General features: G+C 39.5%; 1 protein-coding gene across 2 annotated transcripts in view; it reads right to left on the bottom strand.

Annotated features, from left to right (window-relative positions):
• SLC25A26 (solute carrier family 25 member 26) overlaps window positions 1-21,198 on the bottom strand; it is a 132,339-nt gene that overhangs the window by 9,324 nt on the left and 101,817 nt on the right. For both annotated transcript variants that reach the window (XM_075574272.1, XM_075574271.1), the window contains 2 exons: window positions 11,682-11,726; window positions 1,455-1,524 (listed from right to left, as the gene is read on the bottom strand). In XM_075574272.1, coding sequence (XP_075430387.1) covers window positions 1,455-1,524; window positions 11,682-11,726 — 115 coding nt within the window. The remainder of the gene's footprint in view (window positions 1-1,454; window positions 1,525-11,681; window positions 11,727-21,198) is intronic.

Below are 21,198 nucleotides of genomic sequence, written 5' to 3'. Positions count from 1 at the left end.
AAGTTTCTTCTTCAGTCCTAGTAATCTGCAGAGGAAACTTGCAAGGTCTTGAATGTTAATGCGCCTATGTACATCTACAATCTCAGCAGTGACGTTTTAATCAATCTCTCTCTTGGTGTTTTTCTAGCAAAATCATAGGCTGAGAAAAATGTCTCTTTTATACTGCTGATTATAAACAGCAAAGACGTTATCTCCTTCATAACAATGACACAAGGTAATACAGATTGTAATCTGCAGCATTTCATTTGAAAGGACCTCTGTGTATTTATCAAGTTGATTCTTATCGTTCACAAATCATATAAATGATGCGGTGCTGTTACACATTTTTCACGTCTGTGCCCACTGAGAAATGAAGTCCATAAACCCCCCACTTTCTACTTCTAACCTCTCAAAGATATTTCTTACTAATGACAGCTGTGATCACCCTATCGCTGCTAATTTATGAGGTGTGGCGAGTTTTATTATGCAAGTCTTTTGTTTTTGCTCCTCTATTGTGTTGAGGCTGGAGCCCGAGATTGTCTAGAACCAACTGTGTTGTATATCTTGTCCTTTTATGTATCGATAAAAACAATGGGCAGTGCCGCTTCGGAATATGTGGGGCAACTGTACTAGTCTGAGGTATCAAGAGTAAATGAAGTGACACTCGAGTGGTCTTTCCACAAGATAACACGAGTGCCACTCCTTCATTTATTCTCGATTGTCGGGGGTTACCGCCTCACCACGGGACAACTGTAGCTGAGCACCAGTGGCAAGAATGCCATACACGTACGTGCATCACCTTGTGAACTAGCCTGAGGGATCAACATGTAAATTGTGCATTATTTTGACAAAGAAAAGCCATGTTGTAGAGTAATAAAATCCAGGTCCACCTTATTAATCCATTTGTTGTAGAAATATTTATTGATGTCCTATTCATTGTTTGTGTACTGTCCTCAAGTTGCCCAGATGTTCTGTCCTCCTCTACGTGTGCTTAGAAGGTTTCAGCCTGCAGGCTGTTGCAGGAATATCTCCTGCTCTCCTGACACCAGTTAATCTACACTGCTGTCAAAGCTGTCATATGAGCTGTGAATCATGAGCTTTCGCAGGAGTCATATAAACCCCTGAAGAACAGCTTGGGGCAGACAGCTGGGCTGGACTGCACTCAAGTGAAATGTCTCTTCACAGAAGATTCTTACAATTCTCCTTCAAGATTACTAGGCAAACTGATTGACACTTCTTATTTTAACCAACGCAAATTTGTCAAGAACAAATTGGCTGTCTTTCAACTGCACACCTTTTTGTGTGACCCTTCCTCTTTTTTACGGAGACCTCTAACGCAAAACAACAACTGGAATGATTTTTCTCTAAAAAAACTGGCTTTATGAAAGAATGCTGTGCTGGTGAACTTAATACATTTTCACATTTTTTTCCTCCCTTCTTTGGTCTTCCCCAGTTCAACATATAATCCCTTGCACCTGCAAAAGCTCCACAGACTGCTGACTGCCAAGAATCAACCACATGGCCTTGCTTCCATGACCACAGATCCTGCAGTTAAAGACAAAGGGAAATAAAAGTTATTAAATATTTTAGACCATCTGAAACCTCTGTTGGTTAATTCCAAGGGTGGGAATTGAAGTGATGGGCTATTTTGTGGTATTTCAGTGAGGATCCCAAGAAACATTAGAGTCCTGACTAATAGAAGCAGATGTGTTAGACAAGGATGCAAAATACTGGAGAATCAGGGAAATGTTTCCGATTAGAGCCTTAAAACTTGTGTTTGCTAATAGCAGCGAAACATGACAGTTCCAAAGGTAAAAGAAATGTTCATTGAAATACTCATGAAACGCCCACGTGTTTTTTTTCCAGTTCTGCTTAATCTAATGTTGTACAGTATGCAGAGAGTTAACAAATGAAACACAATACATTCATAAGAAGAATTACAACAACAAAATAAATCACCAACTCTTTGAAGGATGAATTGCTTGGAATAACCGCATGATTAATATACTTCTTTCTTTGTGTTTATGTTTTATGAGGTTTTTTTTGGCTTTGCAACATAAATGCTTAACTTTTCCCCTTAAACAGTTGTCTCCTTCGCATGGTCAGTTGTTAATACAACAAACAACACAGTTACAACTTAAACTCACTCTACAGTGGAGACGGAAAGTAAAAATCCATCTTTACAAATATCATTTTTTATTCAGACTCTGGTGTTTATTTATAATATTAAATGGTTCATTAAATTAATAGTATTGTGTTTGTATAACTGGCAACACTGCCACATAAACCTTGTGGTTGCTTAAGGCTTAATCATTTAGAACAGCATGAAATAATTAGACTTGCTTCCCAGTTGTAGAAGCCATTCTTACTAGTGTATAAACTCTAGGAAAACAATGGACAAGCACATTACTCTGATACAGATGCAAAGACTGTTATGTGTATTCTGTGAAGTAACACTGAATAGGACCCTGTCTTCCACTTCAAAGAACCTGCCCCAATCTGTTGCTTCCCCCTTATAAAGAACACATTTAAAATAAATCTTCTGTCGGAAGTGCATAGAAACTAATGCGATTTGGACTCGTATAGATTACAACCTATCAATGAGACACTTATAAAATATCACCAGGAATAACATCAAATTCACAAATAAAATATTTTAAAATGTTTTACAAAGTTACATCTTTATCAACGATGCATCTATCATTTTTTTGTGAAGAAATATAAATGACATTTTGCGACGCATTTAAAAAAAAAACCTAAAATATAGTATAATGGACATATAAGTGAAATAAATGATTTGAAGAGTGGAATTTGTAACAAGATTTTTTTTTTTTTAGCACTGTTTTGAAAGGCCAAAGGCTCATCTTTCCAGATACTGAAATATAGTTAAGATCTCTGCATTTTATTTTGTACACACTGGAATCAGTGGCTGAAATTTGTCATTATGACTTATTTCCAAAATGTCATTCTGGTCATGTATCTATTATATATTTAAATCACAATAATGGATCTGGTCACACTACACATGTAAGTATCTACCTGGCTATTTTCATTGGTCCATCTTTGAAAGACCGATGACTATACTATGTTGGAAACAAATGCTTTTTCAAGTCTTAGACCATACAGTGTAAGAAAGGATACTCACCCCTTAGGAGGCAATTCTTTATACTCCGAAGCAACCAACTTGGCTGCCCTTTTGGCCAAAAACCACCATTGATGTCACTCTGGGTTTTAGGCCAAAATGGTCCAAACGACTGCTTCGGACAATAAAGAATTATTCCTTTAGATGTTAGAGAATCCTGCAATAAATTAGAAAGCAAGGCATTGACATCTGCTCAGTCAATAAATGAGTTATTCAATTGATGGATGGCGAACAGTAAAATATTGCAGAAAGTGTACCAAAAACATACATGGATATATTAAAGTTATTCCAGATGTGCTTCTAATTGTGTGTGATGTCACAATACATGTGACGCAGACACGTAGGAAGGGGGAGAGATATGCCTCTGATCCGATTGTAGCACTGGGCGGTTCGGTGGGATGCCTTTACAGCACCAAAGAAACCGTGTTACTTGTAGCTATACAGGCTTGCGATCTTTACTTTAAGAGATTAATACACTAGCGTTTACAGGGATGATAGACCCTACTGTTAAAGTGGCAGATTAGATACTACCTAACAGATAGACAGAGTATATCTTATGGTTAGATAGGCAACACATGTTGCCAGACCTGTTGTAATAGTAGTATCACAGTGAGCCATTATATTTACAAGCAGGAAACTCAGTACACATCTATAGATACCTATAAATATAATCTCATTGATACAAATAGAAGCTATAGGGCTCATAGACCATATGTATATGCTTACAGACTTGGTATCACCAAACAGATATAATATACTCTGTGGGTACAAAGGCAATACTGTATATACTGCCAGGTATTTTGTAACAAGATCTCTACTTTGAATCCTATTGTCTTAGAGCCATTAACCAATTATAACCACTACAATGTGTTTATAAGAACATCACTTCGCCAAATACATATACTGTAGGTGCTTTATAACATTCATGCAGAAAGACTTCCTCTGCACCTCTACACAAGCACTATATAAAGTATTGATGTGGGAGCTCTATTCAGGAGACCCACTTAGCTTTTATTAGCACTAGGTTACACCCTGTTACCATACAAGTAGGGGTGTTTTTCTCTTAAATTGCCATCTCTAGACTCTCTGGGTATAAATTGTTCACAACCATTGAGTGGAGAATTCAGCATCTTTGCCATCTAAAACTCTATTGGCATGAAGATCCGCATGATAACTATATCTACAACAGCAAATTATCAACAAATTAGCCTGTTAACACCAGTAATTAATTGAATACACAATCTAACCAAAACAATATATGAGTACTGATCTCATAATACTGTTCCCAAGATCATAGCATAACCCTCCCCCCAACACTTTTAAGTGATTTTATATATTTTTTTTTTCTTGCGATAATATTTGTGTCACTTATTTTTAGACTACAAGTTCTATTAAAATGATTTTTAATACGAAGGATATTTCCCCTCACTTTCTCCTGAGGGCATTTAAGTGGACACCATAATATATCTGTTTGCTTTGTCTTTACTTGTGTGATTCAAATCAGTAAAGTGTGCCACTAGCCTTCTGTCCTATCTTTTCTTATATCTTCCTCATTAGTGGCCTATTCAAGTATTGAGATATTACAGTACTTTGTAGAAACTCCAAATGTCATATTCTAGGACAACTGCTTTTTCTACTGTTTTTAATATATATATAATTAGTACCTTGTAGAATAAATATCTAGGACAAGTTCAACAGGAGTTTATGAAACAAGACATATGTCTTTTGAGACATTAGTCCCATATCAATATGCTGTGAAGAGCTCTTCCCTGTGCCGGGTAAGATTGTAGTCCCATTAATGTTAATATAATGGAACTGTCACATTTTCTAATTGACCTAAGCAAACTGAGCATTTTTGTACATATTATATACAGAATCCATTCATAGTGGAATGAGTATTGTTGTTGGTTGTTTTTTATTGAATGGCGCTGTATATAGAATTGTTGCAGGTTTACAATCTAATCTGTGGTGCCTGAGGCACAGGGACATAAAGTGACTCGCCCAAGGTCGCGAGGAGGATTTGAAACCGGCTCCCCTGCTTCAAACTCTGCGCTATTGTTTTCAGAGTCAGAGCTTTTACTCATTGAGCCGCTCCTTCAGCCGTAGGACAATATAACTCAACATTACCAATATAGGGTAGCAGTGTGTATGATACAGTATTATGACATGGGTACAGTAATTATGTCAACTAAAAGTATACATATAATTATGTTATCATATTTTAAGCTGCCCTTAGTGTTTATCAGCTTAAAAGTACACAACAGGATTTATTTAACAAAACATACCCTTTTGTCTACAGAAAGGAATAAGAAAGCTAATGTCATCGCAATTGTGTCTAACCACTCATTAGCATTCTGTTACACTTGGTGTCCTGGAAAATGTCCCTGCTTCACAAGTTGGTCCGTGAAGGAAAAGCGTCATGAAAGATGTCATGACAAAACACACAAGCCCAAACTCGTTCTCCACTGGCGTTTCTTTCATGTGTCTTCAGATAGACGTTTTCATGCTGCGCTCAAATCAGGAAAGTACTGTACAGCAAAATAAAGAAATCAGAGTGACAGAACTCTGCTGCTGAAAGTGTTCATAGCAAGACATATCTGATGTAGTTTCTGCATATGAGAGAAAGGTCGATATGTGTAAATTGCACATTTACATGTAAATAACTGTAACTCCGATCATCCCGAAGCACTAAAACAGACACAAATACGATTTGCACTAGCTAATCCTTTTTTTGACAGCTGAAAAAAGCTGGCTGTGTTGTGCAAAGTGAAGGTGAAAGAAACGGCGCTAGCTCTATTAGTGTGCTCTTGTGTTATACAGTGAGTTAATAATAAAATCGAATGATTATAAAACTTTGTGACGTGATTCAATAACGTGCAAAACAATATAAATGAGTTCAAACCCCCTGCTCAAAACCCAGCTGGTGGGGACTGGTTTCACTAGTCCCACAAATCTTCACTCTCCAACTGCAATCCAGGGGGAGCATAAAGGGAAATAGAACAAAAAACAAAAAACAATCTAAGTGCAGACAGTTTTTAAAAGGTGTATAAATTTGTGTTCTGTCTTGGCTCCTATGTGTTGCCTACTTACAAGATGTAAGTCAAAAACGAGCAGTTTTGACACACAATGGTCTCTGCTAGGAGGATTTCTTTAACCAGGTAGTGGGATCTCCAACTCTCAGCTCAGCAGCAGTGTATATGTAAAAGAAATGATACCATAGTGCAGACCAGTAACAATAAAAAACTCGACTTTATAGGGTAAAAATAAACACTTACAATAAAAACAAGTGGTTAAGGCATGTATCACATTGATAGTGATTGAGGAGAGAAAATGGTTAGCTCCAGGCTCACCCGCCTCCTCCGGTGTGACTGCGTGTGGACCACCGCTCTCTGTGACCTTTCAGCTCCACTGGTGCTCGCTGTCTCGCCGGTCTAGTCCCCTCGTAGATCCCCTCTTGTGTGGGCTATTCGGCTCCCTTTGCTGGGTATATACAGGAGTATACAGGTGCTGCAGAGGACTTAGACTCCAGCTCTCTCACCGGTCAATGGTCCCGCCTTGCTTGCTCCAATGCGTCACTTCCGCTTAGTCCCGATGCGTCACTTCCGGTCGCGGCTGTGTGAGTGTCAGCTCCCAGATCTCTCCTCTCTCCTCTCAGGGCGGCTACCACTCTACGCGTTTCCCCTGAGGAAGCCACACACCTGGCGAAACGCGTAGAGTGGTAGCCGCCCTGAGAGGAGAGAGGAGAGATCTGGGAGCTGACACTCACACAGCCGCGACCGGAAGTGACGCATCGGGACTAAGCGGAAGTGACGCATTGGAGCAAGCAAGGCGGGACCATTGACCGGTGAGAGAGCTGGAGTCCAAGTCCTCTGCAGCACCTGTATACTCCTGTATATACCCAGCAAAGGGAGCCGAATAGCCCACACAAGAGGGGATCTACGAGGGGACTAGACCGGCGAGACAGTGAGCACCAGTGGAGGTGAAAGGTCACAGAGAGCGGTGGTCCACACGCAGTCACACCGGAGGAGGCGGGTGAGCCTGGAGCTAACCATTTTCTCTCCTCAATCACTATCAATGTGATACATGCCTTAACCACTTGTTTTTATTGTAAGTGTTTATTTTTACCCTATAAAGTCGAGTTTTTTATTGTTACTGGTCTGCACTATGGTATCATTTCTTTTACATATACACTGCTGCTGAGCTGAGAGTTGGAGATCCCACTACCTGGTTAAAGAAATCCTCCTAGCAGAGACCATTGTGTGTCAAAACCGCTCGTTTTTGACTTACATCTTGTAAGTAGGCAACACATAGGAGCCAAGACAGAACACAAATTTATACACCTTTTAAAAACTGTCTGCACTTAGATTGTTTTTTGTTTTTTGTTCTATTTCCCTTTATGCTCCCCCTGGATTGCAGTTGGTAAATATCAGTGTTGTGCATGAATAACTTTGGGGAAATAGTGAGGTGGTTTTTTTATATTTAAAGTCCTGTTATCGGAAATTATTCATTAACATTTGTGTTTTCGTTGGTTAATTGATGGAAGAGATTTAAAGTGCCTGGACTATTCTTTCTTTTGTTCACTTCATTTGTAATTAGCAATTTTTTGGGGGTGGGGGAAGAGGGGTGGATTGAGGTACAGAAAAAAGGTTATTGGGGGTGGGGGAAGAGGGGTGGATAGAGGTACATAAAAAAGGTTATTGGGGGTGGGAGAGGGATCAGAGTTTTGGGGTGCCTTGACTATTTTTAAAATAATGTCGAGGGCACTTAATGATACTAAATATAAAAGATCCACTTGACACTGCTAACTCATATTAACAAACATCAAACATCACCAGATGTCCACAGATGAACACACTTGTAACAGGCAATTCGGTTTCCTTATGTATGCTCTTTATTTTCACAGGATGTACAGTAGACTTGTTCTCTGCTTATATTCAGAGAGAAAAACAGAGAAAGCTTTGATACGTTTTTGGCTTCCGAAAGATTTCCCCAAAAGACCACTTACAGATGCTTATGCTAACAGCATGTGTTTCTGGGGAAACTCTTTTTAAAGGAAGACCAATGACACTGACAAAGTGACAACAGCAGCAGAAAGACTTGCCGTAATCATTGTGTACAACTCTGTATATCACACAGTAAGCTTTACTTTTCTTTTACATGGTTCTCTCTTATTACCAATACCTTGCTAGGTTAACACTACACAATGTTTTACATTATAATTAATATGGGTGGGCACCAGAGCTGTGTGAACTTCTCGCCCAAATTAGCTACATTTTTCCCGAACTTCAAAAATCACTTTCTTTAACGCTCACAAGCGGTTTGCCACGTAAATTCGCCAAAGACTAAAATGTAGATATTTTACCTCTCAAAATGAAGTTCCAAAGTGCGGGTAAATAGTTTCAGGCGAGGAATATCCTGCTTGTACAGCCAACACAACATAGACAAATATATTCCTCAAAATGCCGGTCTCCTCTAGGACAGAGGTACAAAGTAGAACTCTACTCACACGTTCATAATACAATTCTCCATTTGGCGATGAAAGGTCCATCCATATGGGCTGGAAACATTATTTCTCCTCTGTTCTTGGCCGTTACAATAAATGAAGAATTGCATTATGAACTTGAGTAGAGCTCTACTTTGTACCTGCATTTTGAGGAATTTGTCTACCTTCCAAAATACAACAAAATACAACACATGGAGAGATGCCTGTGAAGTCACTGGAGATACCTGAGCGATAAACAAGTAGACCTATTTCCCTGGTTTTGTATAGGTTAGTGATTTTGGAGGAATAGAAGTCAATAGCTACCCTACCAAATAGTCTCTCTCAACCCAAATTTGAGTATAGAATCTCTTCATCCCAATTTCATTTGACATTTCCAAATGTTGCTTTGACTTGTTTTTACATTTTCACCACATGATAAGTGAATTTGGGCAAGTTCTCACACCTTCAGTGGTCACTTTCAGTGGGTGTTTCGGTTTTACAACATGTTTGTGTTTCGATTTTTCTTTTGCTGAACCTCGACTGGTTTGTTTTGGTGTTGGATTTAAAAATAAAGAATTGCAATACTGTATGTGTACAAATTTTGTCCAGTTAATTACAAAAAACTAAATTTGAGGGTGAATATTATGTCTCAAGCTTGGATGAATAAGTCGAGTCTTCTTTGAATTTCTGGTGTTATATTGTGGGAACATGAACAGAAATGAAGGAAAAACGTATGGGGATGTATAAAAATAAGAAATAGGTAATAAACAATACTATCACAGGGAGAAACTGGGGAGAAACTGGGGAGAAACAGGGCAGAAGGCAGTAAACTCGGCAAAGAACTAACTACAGGCTCCCCCTGAGGGAAATTGTTCTGGACTGTACCAAGTGACAGGGAGAAAGGAAAGAACCAAACCCCAGGGGTGGGAAAAGGGTGGTTGCTGAGGCAACAGGCTGAGTGACAGCTCTACTGCAAAGAAGCATAGAAACAGGGGGCGGGACCGGAGCAAAAGATACTGTGCAATAGCAAAGGCAGAGAAAACAAGGGGAAATACAAAACTGGAGACACGGACAACCCTTAAAGTTGGAGGAAATTAGATTTCACCAGCGACAAAGGAAAGGGCTCTTTACAGTAAGGGCAGATATAATGTGGAATTCATTACCCATGGAGACTGTGATGGCAGATACAATAGATTTGTTCAAAAATAGGTTGGACATCTTTTTATTAAGGAAAGCTATACAGGGATATACCAAATAAGTAAACATGGGAAGGATGCTGATCCAGGGAGTAATCTGATTGCCATTATTTGTAGTCAGGAAGGAATTCATTTTTCCCCTTATGAGATATCATTAGATGTGTCACTGGCGTTTCTGTTTAGCGTCCTGGATCAATACACTGTAAGTACGGATATAGGATAAAGTATCAGTTGTCTAAATTTAGCCTAGGTTGAACTTGATGGACATGTTTTTTTTTCAACCTCATCTATTATGTAACCATGAATACATAATTTTTTGTTTATTGGCAAATAACTTTACAAGTAAGGAGCAATATGTCTGTTTTTTCCAGAGTTAAAAGGCAGTGTTCCCGCATTAAAGCTGCAGTTCAGTCTTTTTTTATTTTATTTATTTTTTTACTTCAATAGTTTCATGTGGGCAATCTCTAATTACCTAAAGAACTGCATAGCTGCCGGTCAATTCGTTCTCCGTCTATTGATCGGCAAAGTTTGGCGACATCTTTAAATATGGGGAATATAAATCGTTGCTATAGGAACAAGCATGCTTGTTAAAATAGAATACAAGAAAATTGGTCTTTCAAAGTTGTTGTTTTTTTAAACAGAAAATGCTAAAAGTATTTTTTCTTACTACAGAACTGATTTATAAAAAAAAACACACATGCAGGATATTGACTGAACTGCAGCTTTAAAGCATTCACTGTTTGTAAAACTGGTCCACATTATTTGCCTTCATTGTTCTTTTAACATGACAGAACTCGTGCAGTTAATAAGAAAGTGAGGAAAGCATCTTGCTTGTGAGATTTAGTAGCAGCTTTTGTTAAGAACATTAACTATAATGAACACAAATAGAGGATGGTACCATGTTAGCCAGTAAAAAAAGCAAAGAACAGGAAGGTAAGAAATACATCAGGGCTAGAGAGGAGAAGGAACAGGCCGTTCCGAGACTTCTCTTAGCAGCTGGAATGGCATTTCTGCTGTTCTGCAGCCACTCTCGCACTCCGCTAGAAGTCGTGCCCAGCTTCCGTATCGGCTGCCCTCTTCCCCCCCCCCCACTGGCACCAGGTAGGGCACCGACAAACTAAGCAGCCATGAGAGTAAGAGAGAATGGGGAGTAAATACAAGAGAGTGGGGAGGAGAAAGCAAGAGAGAGTGGGAGGGGGTAGAGAGAATGGGGGTGAAGAGTGAGAGAGAATGGGGGTGAAGAGTGAGACAGAAAGGGTGTGAGAGAGAGAATGAAAGGGGAAGAAAGAGCAGTGGGCAGAGTGAGAGAGAAGAGAGAGAAAGAAAGAGAAGAGAGAGAAGAGTGAGAGAGAAGGGGGCAGAGTAAGAGAGAAGAGAGGGAAGAGAGAGAGAAGAGAGAGGAGTGAGAGAGAAGGGGCAGAGTGAGAGAGAAGAGAGGGAAGAGAGAGAAGAGTGAGAGAGAAGGAGCCAATCGATTCGTTCAAGCGAAGTACAGCAGAGACTGCGACTATTCTAACACAAACCACTGGCAATCGCCAAAAAGACCCAGTTACATGCTGGATACATGGCTTAAATTTGCCTTAAACTAGACCCAGCATTTCTGCATTGATTACTGGCCCGTCAGATTAACAGCGGGGGTCCCTGGCAGTCCCATTCAAACTGAATGGGACTGCCAGGGACCCCTGCTGTGTTAATCCTATGGGTCATTAGTCAATGCAGAAATGCCTTAAACTTGCCTTAAACTATCCAGGTTACACCCAGCACATACCCAGAATGTAACCGGGCTAGTTTAAGGCAAGCTTTAGAATACTTGTGGTCTCGTCTGTAGATGTTTACATTTCATAAACGTATGTACAAATTATTAATGTAACCACTGACTCACCTTTAAAAACTCCCACAGTGGAAATTGTACCAAGGAAAATGGAATCTGAAAAAGCAGAAGTTTCATAGGTAAGGAACGGATTCTATTCATAAGCGATTGCAAATTCCTCATTTTGACAAACATTGTTTCTTGTTTATCCATTTCTTCAGTAAAACGTTAACATACTATTAGCACAGTTTGCTTAATCTCAAGGCTTCTTAGTTTGACTTGTGGCAAAAAAATATAACACTTGATTATAGACTCGGACCATTTCTCAGTTGAAATACTAATAAAACTGGCATATTCTAAGCTTGGGTGGCCTAACATAGGTATCATGCACAACATATAAAAGCTTCCTTAGTTCTAATATAATCATTCAGTGGCAAATGTTTGAAAATAGCTCTCACGAGTCTTGGAATAATTATATAAAGCCCCTTAGCCAAGTATTGTTGGATTGCTATGCAAATGTAAAGCAGTTTGTGGGACAATATAGCATTAGAACTTCTTTCTTGTGTTAACTCCTTTAGTGAAGGGGGTGTCTGTAAAACACTGATCTGTATTTTCTTGCAGCCAGGCTTAGCAATGAAGTTAAGCAAGACCTATTTCACACTTTCAGCCTAATGCCACCAGAGTCTGCATGTCTACTGGCTCCAGACTCGATTTTCTGGTTAACCCCCTGCCAATGTCTTTCACAGAGAGAGATTTGAAACGTGTGCTAGCACCCAGATATTCATATTGATTAAGCAAGGATCTCAATCACTACAGATGCATGCGGAACATGTGCACAAGGCAAACAAGGCATGCAAAAGCACAATATTACTCTGACAATCTCCACCAGAATACATCAAACCCAGCTAACTTCTGGAAGGTTATCAACAATATATTCCAGCCTCCTAACCATCAACAACCAAGTAATATCACTAAGGGGGATATTACTCTGACAAACCCCACTGACATCGCAAATGCATTCAATGATTACTTTGTGGGGTGTGCTACTAACTAATTAGCGAAACGCAGCACAAACCCCAAACATGAATCTCATCCTGGGAGTATCCCTACAGTCCCACCCCCTCCCAACACTGCCCACAATTTTCAATTTGGCCCAGTATCTGTAGAGGAGATTATACAAGCGCTCCTCAAACTAAAACTAAGCAGCCAATGTGGACCCGACTTACTACAATCTAGGTTCCTACGACTTGGTGCCCCAGCCATTGCCAAACCAATTGCGTCCATAGTCAACTCTATCCTGTCTGCAGGCCATATCCCTAAGACCTGGAAAACTGCCAGAGTTGTCCCAATCTTCAAAAGTGGGGACAAAAACACTGTCTCAAACTACAGGCCAATCTCACTTCTCCCAATTCTATCCAAAGTCATGGAAAAATGTGTCCACTCCCAATTAAGCGATTTCTACACCAAGACAAATTTCCCTAGCCAATTCCAATCTGGGTTTCGTCCCAAACACTCCACCGTAACTACCCTGCAAAAAGTTTGCAATGGAATCCAGTGTGGAATGGAACGGGGACAACTCACTGGTGCAGTATTCCTAGATTTTGCAAAGGCTTTTGACACTGTCGATCATGCTATCCTGCTTAACAAACTCCAGAGCTCTGGAATAGGGAAACATGCTTTAAATTGGTTTCAGTCCTACCTATCAGGAAGATCCCAACATGTGTCCATCTCAGGCTCTAACTCCAACCCCCTGGATATCACCTGTGGTGTCCCGCAAGGCTCTGTTCTGGGGCCCCTACTCTTCTCAGTGTTCATTACTGATCTTCCCACAGCTTGTAAGGAAGCCTCAATACACATGTATGCAGATGACACAATCATATACAGTATGCACACAGTCATAGCCTCTCTGACCTTCAACACATACTTCAGTCTGACTTTTTGAGACTCGAAAACTGGATTTCCCAAAACAAACTGTTTTTAAACACTGACAAGACTGTAACAATGGTATTTGGGACCAAGACTAAATTTGTAAAGCTTCCAGTGACTGAGCTCCTGATTAGAACCAATGCTAACACCACCCTAACACCTGTCACTAGTTTTAAATACCTGGGCTTATGGTTTGACTCCCACTTAACATTCGGGATGCACATTGATACCCTGACAACCAAGACCTATGCCAAACTAGGGGTACTTTACAGGAACAAATTCTCCCTAAGTCTCCTGGTCAGAAAGCGTATCGCACAGCAGATGCTGATGCCAATTATTGACTATAGAGACATAGTATATGGCTCGGCTCCTCAAACCCACCTTAGCAAACTTGACACCCTCTACAATTCAATTTGTCGTTTTGTTCTCCAATGCAACTACAACACACATCACTGCGAAATGCTCAAAGAACTAGATTGGTCAACACTAGAGTCTAGGCGCAAAATTCACCTTTCCTGTCTTGCCTTTAAATTCTTCATGGGCAAGCTACCCAGCTACCTGAACAAGCTCCTCACCCCTACCACTTGCAGCACTTATCTCCTGAGATCAGACTCCAAAAGACTATTCATGGTCCCAAGGCTCAACAAAGTATCCGGACGTTCCTCCTTCTCCTTCCGTGCACCCCAAAACTGGAACAACCTACCAGAGACTCTCACATCCACCACCAGTTTAAGTTCTTTCAAATCTAAGGCTGTCTCACATTTTAACCTGGTCTGTAACTGTTTCATACGCTCATAATACACATTTTCTTTAACTGTGCACACAATGTCTTGTATATAATGTATACCCTGTTCATTTATGTAACTGTACTTGTAACCATGTACTATTTGTTTTACTCTGTGCCCAGGACATACTTGAAAACGAGAGGTAACTCTCAATGTATTACTTCCTGGTAAAATATTTTATAAATAAATAAATGCCTGGCTCCACTCAATGTGTCTTATAATGTAGAAAGGAGGGGTGCAACTAAAGGGGTAATAGATGTGGGAAGAACAGATCTCTATGTAGTGCACTCAAAAGAAAACCTCCCGGGAATGGACTCAAAATAATAAATTTTTTATTATATAGCAAAAAAACTGTGTGAACTCTATTTATGGTATAGAATAAGCCTGTACTATCTGTGAGTTGTAATAGTAAGCCAAGCTAAGTCGTTTGTTGTTAACCACCTATGTATGCATAACTATAAGGTGATGTAAACCTCAATAATCTATTGACCAGGTCCCCCCTGAGAAAAATGATCTATATTCCCAGGTAATGCCCAATATTGATGATCTCTCCTACTTGTTCTCCAAATTGCCACATAAATTCATCTGAGCCAGGCTGAGTACAGTTAGCTAGTTTCTACATAGCAGGATAATGATACTATATTGGTAGAGTAACATAGGCTAGTCTTTATGGCATACAGTAGGTATACTGTATCTGTGTGCCCTAGAGAAAATTGGAGTAACAGACCAATGTCTATCGTCCAGATGCCTAAAATATGGATAGCTAACTGAGGATAATGTACCTCAGCTCCATAATCTGTTATAACTAGATCGCCAACTAGAATAAGGATACTATGTCCCAGATAAGGTCAGCTCCATAATCAATTTAACTAAAGTGCCAACTGGGATTCATACGGCTATATCTCAACTTGCCCCAGGTACTGTATTTAGCCTGGCTCAGATTAATTTATGTGGCAATTTGGAGGTTGGACACTTCTAACCATTGTAGCAGTTCATATCCAGCCACACAGTCTTAGGGATTTAGATACTGTGTAGTCTGGAAGTGTCCACTACCATGCTACGTTTTGCTACTGATAGCAATGACTTACTGGATATTAGCAACAATTAACCATTAGTTAGTGCTCCTCTCCTTTTACACTAGTTTTTTCACTATGTTTTCTGTCACCAATTGTGAGTGACTCGTGTTTCTGTAAGGTGTTTATTCCACTCACTGTTTATTTTGGGTGTGTGTTTTATATTCCCTTACATGCAAGGGACAAGTAGGAGAGAGAGACCATCAATATTGGTCATAACCTGGTGTAACAGGGACACATCCCTGTTTAAATAAAGCAGCTTCAGAGCTCTGAGAATCTAGCAGAGATAGTTAATTGCAGCCCTCTCAATTAACTAGTCCCCACCTGGACTAATAAGAGCTCTGTAAAAAGCCTCATGTGAGACACAGGAGAGAGATGCCTTAGCTCACAATTGGGCTGACATAAGGAGGAGAACAGACCAGAGATTTTCTTAGCTCACAACTGGGCTGACCGGAGGAAAATAAGATGTCTTGATGCAGCCAGAAGGACTGTATGCTGACAGCGTGACAAGGGGACAAGACCTCTATACCTGTAAGACAGAGTGCCATAGCACACAAGGATGCTGACCCAGGAGAACAGAGAGATCAAGAGAGGAGGATAGGGCAGAGTTGTTGTTCCTGACCTGGTTGTCAGAGTCTGGAGCAGAGACGGAGGAGCGCAAAGTGGAATAAAAAGAGAATAGGTTAAGAAAGCGCAGGTCTCTGCAGAAATGAAGGGTACATTGAGGTGGAGAAATTGAGATGAGATTATGGTCAGAAAGGAATGGGGAAAATGAAGAAAAAGAAAAAAGATTTTTGTGAAAACCAGATCTAGATACTGGCTGTCCTTGAGGGTGCTGTCTGCAGTCCATTGGTGAAGGCCAAAAGAAGAATTTAGATAGAGAAAGCAGGAAGCCCAAGCGAGAGAGGGGTCATCAATATGGCAGTTGTAGTCCCCAAGGAGAAGAATGGGAGTATGGGGAGAGAAAGGAGAGCCAGGATTCAAAGTGAGAGAAGGACAGAAGGGGGATGAGTAGAGGTAGGTGGGTGATAAATGACAACCATGTGAAGAGGGAGAGAAGAAAAAACAGCGTGGGCCTCAAAGGAGGGGGGAAAAAAGAGGGAGGAATAGGAAGGGTTTGATAACGGCAGATAAAGAGGAGGAGCCCCACACCTCCACCCCTGCTTCCAGTGCAGAGTCAGACTGAGTGAGCCAAGTCTTGGTTATAGCAATGAGGAGCAGAGTGAGATAAAAATAATTTGTGCAGAGAGGGGAACATGTTAGAAAGGGAGCTTGCATTCCAAACAGCATAGGAGAAAGGGAGAGAGGAGGGCGGTTGATTGGGGTGGGTATGAGGTTAGAGGGGTTGACACCAGGAGAAGTAGAAGTTGTATGTGGGAGGTGAGGATGAGAGAATGTAGAAATCATTCTTATATTGACTGTTCCCAGTAAAACTCAAATGTAAATATAGTAGGTCTGCAGACCCTATGCACACAAATGTGCTTGGTGCCCAAAAAAAAAAAAATCTGTTTTTTTCCCTTTCACAGTCAAAACTGGTTTTGGACACAGCACCTGAATGCAGAGAGGCTCTGCATACCATTCTGCCCTGCAGAGCCTCAGTGTTAACATGCTCGTCACCTAATAGAGAACTTTCACACCGGGATTCTGCAGACTGAAATGCAGAGCCACTTCGTGCCCAAGTTCTCAATCCAGAACAATTGGATTCCTTCTTCATTAAGAGCAAGGCATTTATGTGCAGACATCTAAATATACAAATATAGCATGCATTAAATCCAGGCGCTTATCAGCATTAAGAGTGTGTTTTATTTGATATAAAACAATATAATGCCTAAATAAATATAATTAAAAAATTTAAGAACTGAGGTCAGTCACAGGAGTGTGTTGTATATGAGAACATTTCTGCTATCAAGGTTACATTTTAGCAATTTAACCAGACACCACTGGTATCATTTAGTTCTTCAAATTATTGAACAACAAGCATAAAGTGGGTAACTATAGGTAAGTAAGACTACAAGTTGTATGAGGTTCAAGGAAAAAGATGATCAAGTGCCTTTGTCTATATATATATATATATATATATATATATATATATATATATATATATATATATATATATATATATATATATATATAACATTATAAGGAAGGATGTGGAATTACTTCCACATGCCTCTGTTCTTGTATCATACGCCTCCTGTCTTTGATTTCACACCTGGCCCCTTGTGTAGTAATATCTGGCTGACTGATTGCATTTCCAGTAACTTGTTCAATACTGTAGCATCTGTGGTATCCATACATTTATCTGCCAGATTGTAATGCTATATACTCATTGCCTCTTTATTTTTTTTTAAAGATAATTAATCATAAAAATACTAGAATATAAGCTAAACTTTAGAGTGCTAAAGTTACAATGACATAGTTAAACAGAATTTGCCATATGATAAAGAAATACTTATAATAAGGATAGTAATAAAAAATAGTAACCTCTGTTATTAGTGCGGAGGGTATGCAATTTATGGATTTGCAATGTTTCCTGCACCATCATTAGAAGGGTAAACAAAATGCTGGAAATAATAAGAGGCAGGTAGGACATTAAAACACGTTTATGTAACTTATCACTTGCTGGCTTGTTGAAAAGTACACCCCCTCTCTTTTATGTGTCAAGAGTACCCAAAGAGAAAGTGTTTGGGTGGAACACCCAACAAACTTAAGACGAGTGGCAAAAACAGTATGCCAATTCTGTGTCAGCCAATCCAACCCGACGATGACTATACAACAGTCATTCCCTACTACTATACCGCAGAGAAGCAACCGCTTTTGGACTTTGCTGTGCTAGTTCCCGGGGGCACAATAATCACTGTGCCGCTCACACATGGGATGTTATGACTATGTCCTGACATAATAATATACTATTTAATGCTGTGATGTGTGTGTTTGAGGTGCTAAAAACTGCAATTAGGTAGTGGGGTTGTGGGGAGGTGGAGGGTGTGTTATGCCTGTTTCTGGGTTTTTGTTAATAGCTATTCTTGTTCTTCCTATTATGAATTTAGATTTTACCAGTCCACATAAAGAATAAGGTGGGAACACAGTCATAGGAAATGGAGTCACGCTCATTTTAGTAGATGGGAACATCTCCCAATAACATGGTCAAGTTACACGCCAGATTCTTTTCTTTGAAACTAGCATTTTCATAAAGTAGTCAAGTAACCTTTATTGAAGGTGATATTAGTATTCGCTATGATTTCCATACACCTTATACAGTCCATGGAAACCGTTCACTATGTGTTAACAAAAAATTGGGGGGGGGAAAAGATTTGTTTCAGAGAAATTCAAGTGTGTACTTTTATTCAGAAGAGCTAAAAGGTATCTGCTAATTCAGTGTGTCATAAGTAATGATTAATAAATGAGTCTTTTTTGGTTAGGCTCCCAGGAAAAATGAAGCTTGACAGATGCCCCAGCACGTAAAAAATTGTTATCTGTTCAGACAGGAAATGACAGTGAGAAGAAATCAATGTCATTGCTATACACCGAGCTGACACACTGAAATCTCAGAGGAAGTTTGTCATCTCAAACAATGATGAATGCTTCATGAAGCATCTCACTGTCCTGCTATAGAGGTCAGACTTTGTTACACTGGAAGACCTATAAATTCTAAATGAAGAGTTCAGGTTTCCATGATTGTAAGGGCTGAAAGGTGTTTAATGTGAGATTTGTATTTATGTAGCAGAGTTTGCAAAACTAGACATGACCATCACTTCTCTTCTACGCTGTGGAAAGATTTAATACATAAAAGTATCTTCAAGATGGTTAATATGTAATCACCCCCTATATAACTATTTACCAAGGCATTATTTCATATATGTGGTCCAATATTTATATGTATTTTTAAAGAGATTATATTGGCTTTAAAATACATCAATTGGGTGCAGAATATAGTCTCTAGACTTCCAATCCAACCATTCTCGTATGCCACATACAGTATCCATATAACACACGCATGCAGTATAATACGCATTCGGTATTGAGCTGCTAAATAATACTCAAACATTTTGGATTACACAGTCATATTTACAAAGAGAACAATGCCATGTCTATGTAAAACTGTACCTGTAGGTCAGAAGGTTACATTGTTGATGTCACTATCTTGCATGAACATTTATCAAAGTTCAAGGATCCAATTCGGAGACATTATGTCCTTATTGACTAAAAGTTACATTTTAAAGAAAATACATGACTGTAGACCAGGGGTGCGCAAACTGGGGGGTGCAATCTTTTTTTGGGGGGGGGCAGTGTTCACAGAAGCTCTGCGCTGAGCATGCGAGGCCTCTGTTATTCACTTACCTGGCTTAAGTCCACGCGTCTCCATGGCAATGCGGCATCATGTGACGTCACGACTCCACGGCGTCAATTGACGCCGCAGGGGTGGGGGGTGCAACACAGAGGGGGAGAGCAGGCAGGGGGCACAGCGCAGGACGTTTGTGCACCCCTGCTGTAGACTATGATTCCATCTCATTTTTATAGATTGCTGTTGTTGAAAAAGTGTGAAACTCTCTTCCAATGACTGAGACTTACTCAAAATGAGTGACCCTTGACTAGCCTAAACCGTCTACATTTACTATCACCTTAGACTGAGACTTCCCATAAAAACTCCTTCTTCAATACCTCTGGCTGAGATGGAGAAGTATTAAAGGAACATTGAAAAAGTTGAGAAAGATTGTTAAAAATTAATTAAATAAAATGTATGTTGATCATTCAATTTAGGCAGAAGACATGAGCGCTCCTTATTCCCCATTAAAAGTCCTCTTGTCGGCCTTCAATCTTTCCCTTCAATTCCACCACCGATTGTACATTAGTAATATCAATGACAAGAGAGCACATTTAAAAACATCAGCAATGTTAATTATTTCACTTTTACTTTCAATGTAGACAGAAAACATTGCATTTATATGTCGTGTTAAAGTTTATCAATTGCAACTATTCCATTTGATCGACTTCGACAGAAACTCAAAAATTACATTTCTAGATTTGTCAGAAAATACTTTGCATCTATTTTATATCAGCAAAACATATTACCATTGTTCTCATGTATAGCATTTCATTTTTTAGATTCAAAATCTAACGTGTATGATAACAGATGAGTTTCACAGCTCTAGAAGAATGACGATATTGTTTAAGAGGAAACAGATGTGTGTCAGATGGCAAACTCATTAGAATGTCCCATCGTTAAAAGGAAACAGGATAACAATGAGCCATCTAAAAAAAAGTGGACTGATCAGGAAATATACAAGCCGCAGCTAATCTCACATTTATTGGTGGGTAATGCCTTTAAGACATGCACATGCATTGAGTTTAGGACCATGAAGTCCCCAAACTTTGTTCACATGAAAAGGTCATAACAGCACAGCACATAAAGCATGGAATACAATTTGTCTGGGAAAAGCGTTTGAAAAAGACGTATAGATACCATTCTGAAACAGCATCGCCTTATTCTAAAGAATCCTTAAAAAAGAAAAGCCATGAATACAAAATGCAACTATTCACATCAATTCCGATATAAAACATAGCATAGTTCACTTTACCAACAAAAGACTAGACCATGTGTGATGTGTAATGAGCCCCCTCTACTGTGGGATGAATAGCACAGTTGTCTGTGAATTGGAAGGTCAGTAGCCCTAGCTGACATTCTTTTTCTTCTCATTTCAGAACTGTTCATGAACATTTGCACATCTTCAAGAATAAATAGCCCTTTGATGTCCATATATTCAAGCCTGTTTTCAAAAAGAGATTATATTTTGTTCCTTATAC

The sequence above is a fragment of the Ascaphus truei genome, chromosome 17, assembly GCF_040206685.1.
Source record: "Ascaphus truei isolate aAscTru1 chromosome 17, aAscTru1.hap1, whole genome shotgun sequence".
Classification (NCBI taxonomy): Eukaryota; Metazoa; Chordata; class Amphibia; order Anura; family Ascaphidae; genus Ascaphus; species Ascaphus truei.
Note: the sequence above shows the minus strand (reverse complement) of the source record. Positions and strands in the feature narration are given on the sequence as shown.